The 13,890-nt window shown below is 45.1% G+C and overlaps 1 protein-coding gene across 4 annotated transcripts in view; it reads right to left on the bottom strand.

The window, feature by feature from the left end:
• The window catches only part of MNS1 (meiosis specific nuclear structural 1), a 55,828-nt gene extending 49,198 nt beyond the window's left edge, over positions 1-6,630 (bottom strand). For all 4 annotated transcript variants that reach the window (XM_050309956.1, XM_050309955.1, XM_050309957.1 and 1 more), the window contains exons 1-8: positions 6,491-6,630; positions 6,178-6,305; positions 5,556-5,658; positions 4,521-4,750; positions 3,678-3,894; positions 3,491-3,598; positions 2,378-2,635; positions 1,481-1,606 (exon numbers count right to left, since the gene is read on the bottom strand). In XM_050309956.1, the coding sequence (XP_050165913.1) occupies positions 1,481-1,606; positions 2,378-2,635; positions 3,491-3,598; positions 3,678-3,894; positions 4,521-4,750; positions 5,556-5,658; positions 6,178-6,305; positions 6,491-6,625 (1,305 nt within the window). In that variant the 5' untranslated portion in view covers positions 6,626-6,630. The remainder of the gene's footprint in view (positions 1-1,480; positions 1,607-2,377; positions 2,636-3,490; positions 3,599-3,677; positions 3,895-4,520; positions 4,751-5,555; positions 5,659-6,177; positions 6,306-6,490) is intronic.
• Between the last annotated feature and the right edge of the window lie 7,260 nt (positions 6,631-13,890).

The raw sequence follows: 13,890 nt of genomic DNA, 5'->3' as shown, positions 1-13,890 counted from the left end.
CAATTTTTCATGGAAGAGAATGGAGTTTGTATCCATAATACCTGGTACCTTTAAAACAAACCCCAAACTCAAGCCTGAAAACCATCACAAAACCTGAACAGATGAGTTACGAAGTGGTGTACCTGGTGCTATCCTAGAGCCACTCCTGCTCTGCACACACAAGCACTACCAAAAGACAACACTGAGCTGCATTCCCTTTCTCACAGAAATGGTAACACCCACCACAGCAGGTGCAGCTTTAGCAAAATCAAGAAACTGCAGTGAAAACAGGCCCTGGCTGGGCTGGGGCTCTGTCTGCCCTTTAAGCTGTGTTGAATTAGCTCCTACAAAGAAATAACTTGGGAAATCAACTGATACTGGACAACTTAATCAAAAACTACATTTTTGGGAAGGGAAGCAGGGGAACCCAGAAATCTAAATTTATAATTAATTCTAAATTAATTTTACAGCTAAAAATATGTATAACCCACAGCACATACCTTGCAGCATTTAGAAAAGAAAAAAAATACAAACTGCATCTATATTGGAAAGTTTCAAATTTGGTAGCACTTTGCACCCGAGTCAGACACAGTGAACAAAGCAGGACATCATACATGGCACATGGGTGTCAGTGGACACTGAACTGCCAAGGCTTCCTACAACAGCACATTCAAACCAGAGAAGTATATTCCAAATGTTTTCCATATGGGTTATCCTTTAATCTACATTAAAGAACAACTCACTCCAAATGTTACAAATTCCTGCACCGATTATCATATTAATGTTTGAATAAAAATTATACTCTGCTCTATTTACATTTTCCAGAATTGCAGAATTTCTTTAACTAGTGGGATAATTCCCTCCCTGCTGTGAATGTAGCTCTGTTGTAGCTCTATGGCAGCTCTGTTCATTTGTGTACTGTCAGGAGAGCTTTCCAATTATGAAGCATAATACAAAATAAATTGTAGTTTATTCCAATTGCAGTAACTGCTTCCATCCTTCTAACTTTTAAAAACACAGGGATGAACAGAGTGAGCTCTGAAATGCCTCTGTAAGCACTGCAGTTCCTTGCACTGCTGCAGAGGGGAGGCCTTTCCTCCATGGTTACTTGGAATACTTGGCAGACAAGCCAAAATTGCTCCCAAAATCTCGACTGAGAAATGTAGTGGAAAGAGGGTGTAAGATGTGGGGGACCCCTTTCTAGCCAGAAAAGCCCTGCTGTGAAACTCGTGTTTCACATTCCAAGCACTGGATGTGCAAGGCCTGGAAGCTTTCAGCAAGTCCTGCTCAAGGCATCAGTGCTGCCAGTGGGCCCACAGAGCATTTGTGGAAAGAGCTTCCCAACTCAGAAAGTAAGAGGTGAGTGCAGGTGAGCTGACACAGTAAGGACACCCACAGACTCCAGGAATTTACACAGTTCTGCAACTTCACCTTGGAGTATCCAAGAGAAAACTGATTTACAGGACAGACACTGAAAGCATTTACAAGACACTTCACTTACTCGAGGCAGATAACCCAGCAGTTTCCAGGCGTGCTCTTTCAGGAGTTTCTGCCTCTCCTCTTCAACAATTGCACGGATGCTTTCTTGTCTTCTCTTCTCTAACTCTCTTTCTTCAACTTCCCGCTCCTACAATAAAGAAGTTTTCCTAAGTTCAGTTTGGGAACATTTGTTTAAAGAATGTATGATTGGCAACTGGAAAACAATCTCAAACAAAAGAGAGGACTGGATGGCAGGACCTGGGGTGAGTCTGCTATCCAAGTGTTTGCCCTTCTGAAAGCATATTAAGCATCTAGTTCTGGTTCCTTTGTGGCTCTCTGACAAATTAGTCTGTTCCTGTCCCACTGCTCTAATCCAGGAATAAGGAGCAACAGATTGAATGGAGCAAATGAAGGAGCAAATGAATTCTCATGCTGATGACTAGAAATCACAATTCACAATACATACGTGATTTATACCCCATTAAACAAGGTCTGAAAACTGCAGTTTAGATTCCCATGACCTGTTTCCAGCTTACACCTTTTCTTCCTCAGATCAGAATTCAAGAGACATAATCTAAAAGCAAGGCTGGGACTTCCCCTCCTCACACAGTGCAGCTGACCAGGGACAGGAACTGGACAGCAGTTGTTCCACTGCTCCCATGGCTCCTGAGAGGTGTTTGCAGAGCATGTCAGGTACACAGGGGTCCAGGCACGTTGCTGACCCCAACCTCTCAAGCTACAAAAAAAGTTGGCTATAAAAAAATACTTTTTCTTGTCATCAAACCAAGTCCAAGGCCTGCTTCCCCCACACATTTGTCACCTTTCCCTGGTGACACCAGCCACGTCCCTCAGGACAGCAGAAGTTTCCCACCCTGAAACCCTGTGGGGCTCAAACCCGAGGCACGTGTGAAACTCTTACTTTGTCTGCAATGAACTGTTTGCGACGGTCTTCCAGGATTTCTTCCACGGCCTTTTTGTGCTCCAGCTGTTTCATCCTGCGTTTCTGAGCGTTCAGCTCCTCCAGCCGATCCTCCTCCGCCAGCCTGGCCAGCATCTGCTGGCGGAAAGCTTCCTCCTCCTCCCGCAGCGCTCGCTGTGCTGCCGCCTTCATGGCAAACTGCTCCTCGTATGTTTGCCTCAGCTCCAGGCGCTGCCTTATTCTCTTCTCAATTTCTGCCTAGAAAGGGAATTTAGTACGAGGCTGTGCTACTGAACAGACTTTGAAAGACCACCATCAGCAGCCAATCTACTGCATTTTTCTTGGAATAAATTTACTGTAGCTGTTAACTTCCAGCATAACTAACTGGAGCAAACATTCCATATCTGACAAGGTTCTCCAGTTTTGGCAAATGTCACAAGATTCTCAAAATTAAGCCCAAAACAAAGGGAGATATTTTTTTTTCCCCACTAGCATGAAGTGACTCAAGACAATCATCCTGATCAACTCTCTAAAAATAGCAGTGTTTGGTATCTCAACCTGTTCTACATTTTGTCACCCACAGCAAGGTAAGACAGAGTGTGGGCAGGTTCACTGGAAAAGCAAGTAGACATGCAGAAAAAAAGCAGTTAATTAACCTCCTTAGCTTAAACCTGAACTTGAAAGCTACTGCTTCACAAGATAAATAAATGTATAAAGGGGTATAAGGGTATTCAAAACCTTCACTTGTCTTCCTGGTTGAAAATAAAACATAAATACATAAGACATAAATTAGGAATGGAAAAGGAAACTCAAAGGACAGAATTTTCCCTCCAAAACCTAAACTAATGTACAAACAGCTTGTCAGACTAAGAACATTTAGGAAATAGTGCTGGAAATTAAGACTTCGTGCCAGAACAGAATTGAAAATAATTCAGATTCATTTAATACTCCTAAAACCATGTTAGAATTAAGCCTTTTGCTTCAAGACAGCTAACAGTCCCAAATGGGCTCAAGGAGTCCCTCAAAAACATCCCCAAGTCACAAATAACACTGCAGACTTAGCAAATCCAAAGTGTGAAAAAAAAAACCCTTCATCTACCTGCCAGCACTTACCATCTCCTTCTTCCTTTCCATCTCCTCTTGTTCTTCCAGATACAGCTCTTGGCGGATTTGTTCCTGTTCTTGACGCTTCTGTTGTTCCCTTTCCATTGTCTCCGCAACCTATTACAGGAAGGAAAGGTTGCTAAATGAAAGACAAAAACATACAACAATTTTTTCCTGCAATTTCAATTTTTAATACCATGTTTTGAACTTTCTGTTTTTTCTCCTCAGTGTCTCGAACTTTAGCCATCCAGTCATCTTCCCTTTGTCGCTGCATGTTGGCAAACTCCATAATTTTCCTATTTTCTTCTTCCATCTCTTCCTTTTTCTTTCTCCTCCACATAGCTTGTTCTTTTATATATTCTTCAATATACATCTGAGTTTCTCTCACTTTATCTAACTTTCGTTGTTTTTCCCTGTAGAAGATGGAAAAGAAATGTTCAAATAGTTTATTGTTCCTGTGGAGTAACATTGAACTGGCCAGATGCTCACTGTTAATATATCCCAGGGACTGAGATTTAAATGACTCTCCTTAAACATTCAGCTAGACACTAGACACCTAAATTTAAAATACCTATCACTGAGCTGCTCCAAGAAGGGAATCTCATGTCTAACATCTTTCAGGAGTGCAGACTGTTCACACAGGTCCTCACTACTACTGCATTTTACACACACTCCGTCAAAGAGAAAGAAGAGAAGAAAGTCCACACAACCCCTAAACTTTTTATTTACACTAAACTCTCCCCCCCACAGCCCTCAGAAACCTCCTTCCCTGTCCCTGTCCATAAGGCAGGCAAACAGAGAGCTGGCACAAGGTGGCCAGGTAGGGACACGAGACTGACTGGAGCATTCTGATGCTTCAACAGGACAATTCACCCAAGTCAGTCTCTTGTTAGCAAAATGTGGCCAAGGCAAACTAAAACAGCCCTTAGTCTGTATGGAATAGATGCATACAGATTAGCTTCCTCTACAGAATTATAGAACTTGTTTTGTTTTATATTAACAAATAATAAAAAAATAATAAAAATTCAAAATAACTAACATTTGGTCTTCTTCGTAGATCTTTCTTACAATCTCATCAATCATGAGCTTCTCTCTCAGAAACTCTTCATAGGCCTTTTGCTTCTTCCTCTCCTGTTCCTCAAGCTGTTTGTCCAGTTCCTGATGGTACATTATCTTCTCCTGGTTTCGCCTCATTTCTGCAGCAAGTTCTTCTTGCATTAACCTGTCGTGCTCTTCCTTCATCTCTTGGGCTATTTCATCCTCCCATTTCTGGGGGGAAAAAAGCAAAGCAAGATTCCTTTTTACTCCCACTTCTACAACACGTAGTGAAAAAGCACACAGAATGGAGAGGAATTGTGCTGCACTCCCAGAAAGGAAGGTTTTCCACCTCAGTCTAGAAATACAGAGCCTTAACATGCTCAGTAGCTTAACCCAGTCAGTGGAACCCTTGAAGGGAAGCCCCAGGATCTGACTTGAGGAGCACTAGAAGTGCAGCCTTGAGCACCAGTGGGACTTGCTCACGTCAGCATAATGACTGCAATGAGGCTGCACTGCAGAGAATGTTCTCTTTCCAGGATGTTCTTTACCTGCCTACACTAAACTCTGTGTAAGACATTAACACAGCCAGAATCATCTGCCTGATCACCAATATTATTCTGTGCATCAGCAGAAGTTCATAATTCTTTCTGAAGTTATCCAGATATCTGTGTAAATGTTTCCAACAGCTGGACTCTGAGGTAAGGATTCACCATGGTAAGCATTAAGCACTTACTGTACAAAGGGTATCCTAGTTTTAACTTGGATAAATACTACAAATCTAGCAAAATAACAACTACAGCCAGTCATACAGCTTAATTCACTACTCCTTTGACTGAAATGGCAGGGTAAACCTTTTTCTTGTAGCTAGTTATTACTGGTTAATTAATCCTCCATAGCACAAAATGTATTTTCAATAACACTGAATGCCTAACCATGATTTTAGCTAAAAAGGTCAGCTTCAAAGGAAAACTTTTCAGCACAATTCATACAAGAGTTACAGGACTTGGGTGCTGGGATTCACTATGGAGCTAATTACCAGTTTCTCATCGTAAAAAGCTTTTTTTTCAGCCATCTGTGCATCTCGTTCTTTATTCATATAGGCATATTTTAGCTTTCTTTCTAACTCTCGAAGTTCAAGACTGGAAAGGGAAAAAAAAAAAATTTATCCTATCACAAGGAGGTAAGTACCTAGGGGGAAAAAATCAAATTTCCATCACTGTTAAACACAATTTAAAATAACCCAACCATACTTCAGGGGAAACCCTGATGAAAAATACTGCTCTAGTTAAAGGGTAGAAAAAGAAAAGAAATTAAAACAAGAGTTACCTGTATTCCTACATGTGCTATCAACAGTTCTGCATACTTGTCATCTAACTGTACAAGTACAGGTATAAATACATACATGTGTGCTCACAGATGTGCCCAAGAGCATGCAGACATACATTACATATAGATACATATATACATAAGCATGTCTGCAAAACCAAAACTTCGTGAGTTGGAGTTTTTTCTCTTATTGAGAACATATTTGCTTAACATTAACTTTTATCATAGCTTGACCTCAAAATAACTCTCCTTTCCAGCTCTTACTCATTTCCACTTCTGCTACAACTTCCCCAAACCAGTTTGATACAGCCGGGAGGTTTCTGCAGCGATACCTGTTGGCTCTGACTTGTTGCCTGAGCTTCTCGTCCTTCATCTTCTCGAGGTCCCTCCTGGCCATCTCAGCCGCCAGCTTCTGCTCCCGCTCCAGCTGCAGCGCTCTCTGCCTCCTGTTCTCCTCCGCCTAAGCAGAACAAACCTCGCCGTAACGCCTCTGGGCACAGACACCGGGGAGCAGGGGCTGCGCAGTTCAAGCTACACCGGTCAGTAAACGCTGCTAAAGGAGGACGCCTTTGGCAGGTAAAGGCAGACGAACGCCCCTCCTCGGCCTGCCGAGCGCGGCCGCAGCGCCGCCCCCGCAGCTCTTACCGCCCGCAGCGCCTCGTCCAGACGCCGCTCCCGCTCCAGCTCGGCCCGCAGCCGGGCGGCCCGCTTGTTCCACTCCCGCTCCTCGGAGTCCTGCGGGCCACAAGGGACAGGCTCGCCATCCCGTTCCCTCCCCATCCCGCTCGCTCCCCATCCCGTTCCCTCGCCATCCCGCTCCCTCCCTATCCCGTTCCCTATCCCGCTCGCTTCCCTATCCTGTTCCCTGTCCCGCTCCCTCTCTATCCCGTTCCCATCCCGCTCGCTCCCTATCCCGTTCCCTATTCCGTTCCCGCTCCCTGTCCCGTTCCGTCTCCATCCCGCTCGCCCCTATCCCGCTCCCGCCTCGCTCCCACCATCCCGCCGCCGTTGCCGTGGTAACGCGCGGCGCTGCCGGGGAACGGGTTCAACTTCCGGGGTGAATCGTCCCCGCTGATTGGCCCAGAGGCCGACCCGACCCTGCACGTGACTCGGGCTGGGCGGGGCCTGGGCGCGTGACGTCACCGCGAGACTCCCTTCAGAAGCTATTTAAGAGCGTTTCTGGAATCGTTAAATTAATGCTCTTGACTCACCCATAATAACCACAAAGCGCAGGTGGCGGCGTTTAGTTAGGAACTGCTCTCCTTCCTCACCGTTGCGATGGGTCCCCAGCAGGTGTGGGAGGGACAGGCACAGCCAGGGCATGAACCATGAACATCACAGAACAGGTCACTGCACGCGATTCTGTAGCGCTACTTGGCACACAGAATGCTTTATCCAAACCGGGATAACCCAACCAGGAAAGCCCAGCCCTTAATTTTTCGAGAGGGGGACCTTGCCCAGAGCACAACTGTTCACTCCAGAGTTTCTCTGCACTGACTCCACTCCAGGAAGGAAATCAACATTGAGGCCTCCAATTCCCCAAATTCTGCCCATCCACTTCCCTCACCTTTATTTTCCTTTCTATATACTTATGTAAAACTAAAGACATTTAAACTTATTTAAAGCAGTATTTCAAATTCAGTAATGCCACCTACTTTATAAAATTAATTAAAATTAATGAATCTTAAGAACACTCCGAGAATTAGGCAAAAAGTCTGCTTGTTTCTATTGATGCAGTGTGATGTGCCTATATCTTATATATGTGGGATGAGAACACTCATTATTTTAAACCAGTTCCTGATTTTTTACAAATTTTCCCAAATTGGTGGAATTCTTTCTGCTGTTTCAGTTACTCTTTGCCCTTTTAATGAGAAAAGTGTTTTCCCACAAGGGGGAGTAAACTACTGGAGACCAAGCCTTTAATAAAATGATACAAGAAGAGGAGGCAGAAAAAGATCATAAACTTTCCCTACTTGTTCTTTCCAAGTGGTGTGACCACTATACCTCTCTTCCTTAGGGAAAAAAAAATATCAACAGTTTCTTCAGCAGTAGGCAAGGAAACAAGTAAACGTCCAAAAAAACCTATCCCCAGTGATTCCAAGGTGTTTACTGAGAAAGAAGGAAGCTTTTAGCTACTCTGGCACAGCAGTGACTTTCAGTGCTCAAGGTTTGGAGGTGGCAGGGATGGGTGGGATAAAGGTACAAAAAATGCTTTTGCTGCCCTTTCTCCCCAGTAAACAGCTGTGTGCCTCACTGGAAATAAATGGAATTTTCTTTCTTACCAAACAAAAGAACAAAATCAAGTCCCCTCACTTCACTTCTAGAAATAACAGTAAAGGGCCTTCAGATGCAAAATTCCATCTTTTCTTTCCTGATGTGCTCATTTTGGAACAGCAACACCCTAAAATGAGAGCACAAGCACACCGTGGTTCAGTCTCCAGGACAGCAAGGCACTCAGACAGAAAAGTGGGAGTAAAAATACTTGCACAAAATACATACCAGAGACCAAGGAGTCGGTTCACAAAAAATTAAGAGCTGGCTTCTATTTGCATATAAACTATTTGTGAGCGGTGTACCTTCCAAAGAAGAGACAGAACACAGGATAATATCCAGAAAAATTCCCAGTGGAAAAATATGTTGAGGTTTTTTCCAGTCCTTGGAGCCTCATTGTTGTTTAATTTCCTGTACATTCCACATTTTCTGCAGTGTGTTTAAAATACAAAACAGGGGGGGAAAAATGCAACCAGAGAATTCTTTTATCCTCAACACTTTATGGCAGTTTGTGGACAGAAACTCCTATCTTTAATGCCCTGATGGTTTTCCCCAACACAAATTAAGCCCCAGGGACAGCTCAGTGAACATCCTGTGCCTGCAGATTTCCAAAGAAAGGGAAGTAACCTTTCAGCACGTACAGTCAGCCCATGTAGAGAACAGGGAGGTGAAAACACCTCAGAAACTCCACAGAAGCACCCAATACGCCCTTACCAAAGAGAGAAAACAATAATTTCCCTCAATTCAGATGCAACTCCTGATCTCACCTCTTCTCGAGAGCTCCCCCAGGAACCGCAGGCTTCTGTCCTAAAGTTTGGGCATCTCGTTCTTTTTGCCCTCCCCCCCAATCAGAACTTCCCTTTTCTCAGTTTGCAGCCACTGCCCTCTCCCTCTCCCACTCCCGCTGTGCTCCTCGGCAAAGAGCCCAGGGGTCCGGCCCAGCCCCGCCGGTGCCCTCCCCAGAGCCCAAGGGCCCGGCTCAGCCCCGCCGGTGCCCTCCCCAGAGCCCAGGGGCCCGGCTCAGCCCCGCTGGTGCCCTCCCCAGAGCCCAGGGGCCCGGCCCAGCCCCGCTGGTGCCCTCCCCAGAGCCCAGGGGCCCGGCTCAGCCCCGCCGGTGCCCTCCCCAGAGCCCAGGGGCCCGGCCCAGCCCCGCTGGTGCCCTCCCCGCAGCCCCCAGGGCTGCTCCCCTGCCCCGGGGCTCGGCTGTCCCTGCCCGTCCGCGCTCCCTGCACATTGCCAGGCCCGCAGGAACACGGGCAGTGCCCCGGGCAGGCCCTGCTGTGCTGGGCCGTCTCAGCACATCCCGCTCTCGTCCCCAAGGTCTCCCAGTCGGGCGATCCTGCCCCACCTGCGGGCCAAGCCCCGGTTCGTGCTGCTCCTCCGGCCGGGCGGGCACAGCCACTCGAGTCGCTGCTCCCTGGAGGGGCCTCCCCTCCTCCCTTCTCATTTGGGAAAAGATCAAGCACTTGTGTTGAAAACAGACCTACCTTTTCTCCATGTCAAAAAGCAGAGCTCCTTGATGACACCAAGTAATTTCTCAGTTAACGACCTAAGAATTACACACGTGCAGAGCAGAGTTCAGCCCAGGCAGAGCTGCTCCACTCATCTGAGGAAAGAGAGTAAAAATGCACTGTTTTAGCAAACAACTGGATCAGACTCCTTAGAAGTCAAGTATATTTCCATTTAAACTTTCTTTTCATGATATCATTTATTAAGTTTTTAGAACATGCTTTTACATATACTGAAATACATTAATATATGTATATAACGAAATATCTACTTTACTATAGTTTGGAAAGGAATGAGTCCCAAATGCCATCAGACTCTTGTTCCATACAGCATTTCTTGCAGCAGCCTGGTTACAGCTCACAGGTCAGCGACCATCCTCTCATTCCTTTTTCCTACGAGCATTAAACACTCCCAGGGCCTGAAAAGCTTCAGGTGACCAGCAGCCCACTGTACAAATGTACAGTTAAACTCAGCAGTCCTTTCCCAGGGTTAACACAGCATCTTCATAAATGAGCCAGTTCTCAGCATCAGCACCCACTGAAGAGCTCCCCAGAGCAGCAGTGAAGGCTGCTGAGGAATGCTAATGACTGAAATGTGGAATGGAGCATTTACCGGGAAAAGTAAGTTCCCTTTATTTAGCAGTTGAATTGAAGGTGATGCAGGAGCACACAGCAGAAAAGGTCATTAAATGAAAGTGGTGAAGCCATTTTGCAGGTTTACCTCTTTTCTAGGGCGTTTTACCAGATGATCATAACAGGAGACAGTGACAAATGCGTTCCAGCTGAGATAAGATATGTAGGTCATGCTGACTTTGCAACATTATAAACCACTATTGGGGATAACACAGCTTCTCTGTGAGGTAATTTACCTTCTTTGGATGAAATGATAAATGTGAATTAACAGGGAAGAGTCTGAAACATCTGAGCTGTGCTATTGATCTACTAAAGACCTAGATAAGTCACAGAGAAACTAATGCTTGCTTTGCTTGAGAGTAGTGATGGATGGGAGAGCAGATTTAGCAGCTAAGGGGCTATCACTGTCAACAAAGTCTTAGAACTAACTTTTTTTTTTTTTAATTATCCTGGAGTAGTAGGAAAATATGTCCCATAGCAGCAGTAGGCAGAAGTGATCTTTTACTCATGACATTAAGGACTGTAAACAAAAATATTACATGAAACAAAAATACTCAGTGCTTGAAATGTGTTCAACAAAAACACATCTGTTCCTGATGAGCCAAACGTGGGTTTAATAGTTATTAACTGTAGGACTGAGTTTTCTTTTCCTGTGTGTTTGGCACCACTTTGGCACCACATTTGGGGATTTGAAAGCAATTAGAGAGCCATGGCTCCCGTGCTTTTTTTAATTCAACTAGCAAACACTGAGAATACAGTTACTTTCTGTACCAGGCTTTCTGCTTCACCTCTAATAGTTTGTTTTAAGCATATGGTCTAGGTACAGCAAATATATTCTATATAAAGAACAGTTGAAAACTAATGCTATAATGACACTTCTTTTTTTGCAGCAAGATCTTTATCCATTTACCTATCCTAACCAAACTCTTTGTCCCCTGTGAAACAGAACAGGAATCTAAGTTCAAGCAAAAGGACAGTTCTTACTCAGAAACGTGAATGGTGATGATTTTAGCAGAGAATCTGAGTGTTTATGGGTATGGAAGTTCTGTTTGTAGAAGGTTTTAAAAAAATTTTGTGTCTATTTTCTCAGATTCTTACATGTGAGCTTTGATAAAATTGTATGTCAAAAGTGCCCCTCAAGATACCAAGCTTCATTTGTAGCTTTTAATTTGGAAGCAAAGATTTCATTCCTACAAGATACCACCAAGCACAATTAATCTCAAAGAGTTCCGTTTAACTTTAGTGAATAATTAAAAAGCTGAGGAGCTCCAAAGGGGAGCTTAGCAAAGAGCAGAAAACTGGGAAGAAAGATGCCATTGGCAAACAACAGAGTATTAAACAAAGTAATCTGTAACCATAACCTTAAGCCAACCAAAGGAAAGGGCAACTGAAGGGCAATAACAGAAAACAAACATCAGTCCCAGAAAGGGCTGAGAGCAATGTGGAAGTCGTTCTGCTGCCTGCATCCATCTCTCACCCTGGCACTTACCCTGCCCGGCAGCCTCGGCAGAGCCTCGTGATGAGCCCCAGGCTGGATGGGGCTCTGCTTGCCTGCCCCACATGGGGATGTGTCTGGAGGATTCCTGGGGCATGTTTAGTAAAATCACTGTTGTTTTATTCAAAAGCTTTTAGAAAGGAGCAGAGTACACAGCAGTTACACTGCGGTGCTGATAGAACAGAAATTTTGTGCTCCAACAAAAATTCATCAGTGAAAAGAAGAATTGCCTCTGTATTGGTGTGGACCAGACAAAGCCCACCGATTTCTGTGAGAAGCTTTCCCAGTCCCTCACCTTTCATCGTGGTTCACTTTCTGGGGCCCTGCATGCCGGGTGTGTCCCAAGGGCACTCTGACGTGTGGCACTGCATAGCTGGGGGATCACAGCACAGCTGCGGCTGCAGGCAGGGAGCGGGAGGCCTTTTTCAGTGGCTGTGGCTCAGTGCCACCCTCCCTGCTGCTCTGCACACCTTGGATCTGCTGCCCAAAAGTAGGGCTCACCCAGGCCTGAGAGCTGCCTTTGCCCTGCCCCTCACAGCTGGTCTCTCACTGATCTCCTCCCTCTGCTCTCACTTGGAGCAGCACCTGGATGGTCGCTCATCTGTGCAGGAACCTTTGGCAGCTTTTCCCCCAAGCAGAGTGTGCTCTTGTTCAGCACTTGCTCTGGCAGCACCAAGGGGACCCAAAAATGCCCACTGTTCCCCTCAGCCAGGGCTGACACACAGTTCACTCCTCTGACCCCCCTCAAACTGTCATAATTATAGTCACAGAATCCCAGAGTGGGGCAGGTTGGAAGGGAACACAGGGGGTCATCTGGTCCAAGGATCCTGCTCAGGCAGGGTCATCCTAGGGCATGTGGCACAGGATTGCATGCAGACATCCCATATTACTCTGTTCCTAACTCTGACCTCCACAGTGTCCTTCAGAGATGAGGAAGTGCCTGTGCCACTGCAGGCACCTGCCTGCCCAGGCTTGGACTGGCACAGCCTCACCCACAGGCTCCGCTGTGCAGCAGTCCCTGGGTCTGCTCGAAGTGCTCGTGTAAGCCAAGCTCACTGTTAGTACCGAGATGACCCCAGAGTTGGTGCAGAGGCACCAGCTGGTTCTGGTTTCAGAGCTACTGCAGCAAAGCATGCCTGTGTCTCCACTGAGATGAGGGAGAAAGTCCTCTCATTTCACTGAGAAATTTTCAGGTCATCATATAGAACTTTCAACAGAAAAAAGACAAGACTATGGAAGGATTTCCACCAGTAAACAACATTTGCTTCCCCTATGATATCTTAGGACAAGTTTCTAACTTGAAATCAGAAAACTGCACACACGCACAGTAATGAGTAACTACAGAGTCTGGCTCTGTGCTTATGCCCTGCAAAATAAGGAACCTAGTTTTGAAATAAACAGTTGCACTGAAATTATATTTCTAGACTTCAGAAATCAAACCTAATCTAATTTGCTCCAGCTGGACACCACCTGCAGAGTACTGTTTAAGTACTCTGAACATTACGCACTTATCTTTTAAATATTGATAATGCCATTTTTCATTTATGTGACATGAAGTCCCACAGGGAATAATTATGCTAATAAACCTTAATGATTCTTGCAAATAAATGATCAAACAAAATTGCTACTGTTGATTTATATTAATGGATGCCTTTAGGAGGAGATTTGTCAGGATGTGCTGCTTCTTGAATCCCAATTCATCTTATTTAGCAGAAGAATGTACATAGTTTGTAAAACAGATTAAGTGTTTAAAATATAATGTGTTCATGCAGTTTCTGGAGTTCATAACATTCAGGCACTATTATCCTGCCTTATGGCAAATCTGCATTAAATGGCTTCTTTGTATACAACTTTTGTCAGTCCTTTTTTGCCCCCTCCTTTTGTCCCTTGTGGCTAAAACTGTCCTCCTTTGGAAGATCTCTAACTTAACCTTTCTGTCACTCGTTCAGCAATCACTTGGCTGTCCTAGCAGAAGAACAGTGCTGTTGAACAACTTTATTTTCACTCTGATGAGTCTGGGAACATCCTTGGTGCTTCAGTAAGGGCACAGCACCTGAAGCTGGTGACCTGCAGAATTTTACAGGGTATGTGGAGGTGAGCAGTTTCCACTCTTCTGCTGTCAGATATGCTGAAAATTC

The sequence above is a fragment of the Myiozetetes cayanensis genome, unplaced genomic scaffold (genome assembly GCF_022539395.1).
Source record: "Myiozetetes cayanensis isolate MyiCay16 unplaced genomic scaffold, myiCay2020 scf14, whole genome shotgun sequence".
Lineage (NCBI taxonomy): Eukaryota > Metazoa > Chordata > Aves > Passeriformes > Tyrannidae > Myiozetetes > Myiozetetes cayanensis.
Note: the sequence above shows the minus strand (reverse complement) of the source record. Positions and strands in the feature narration are given on the sequence as shown.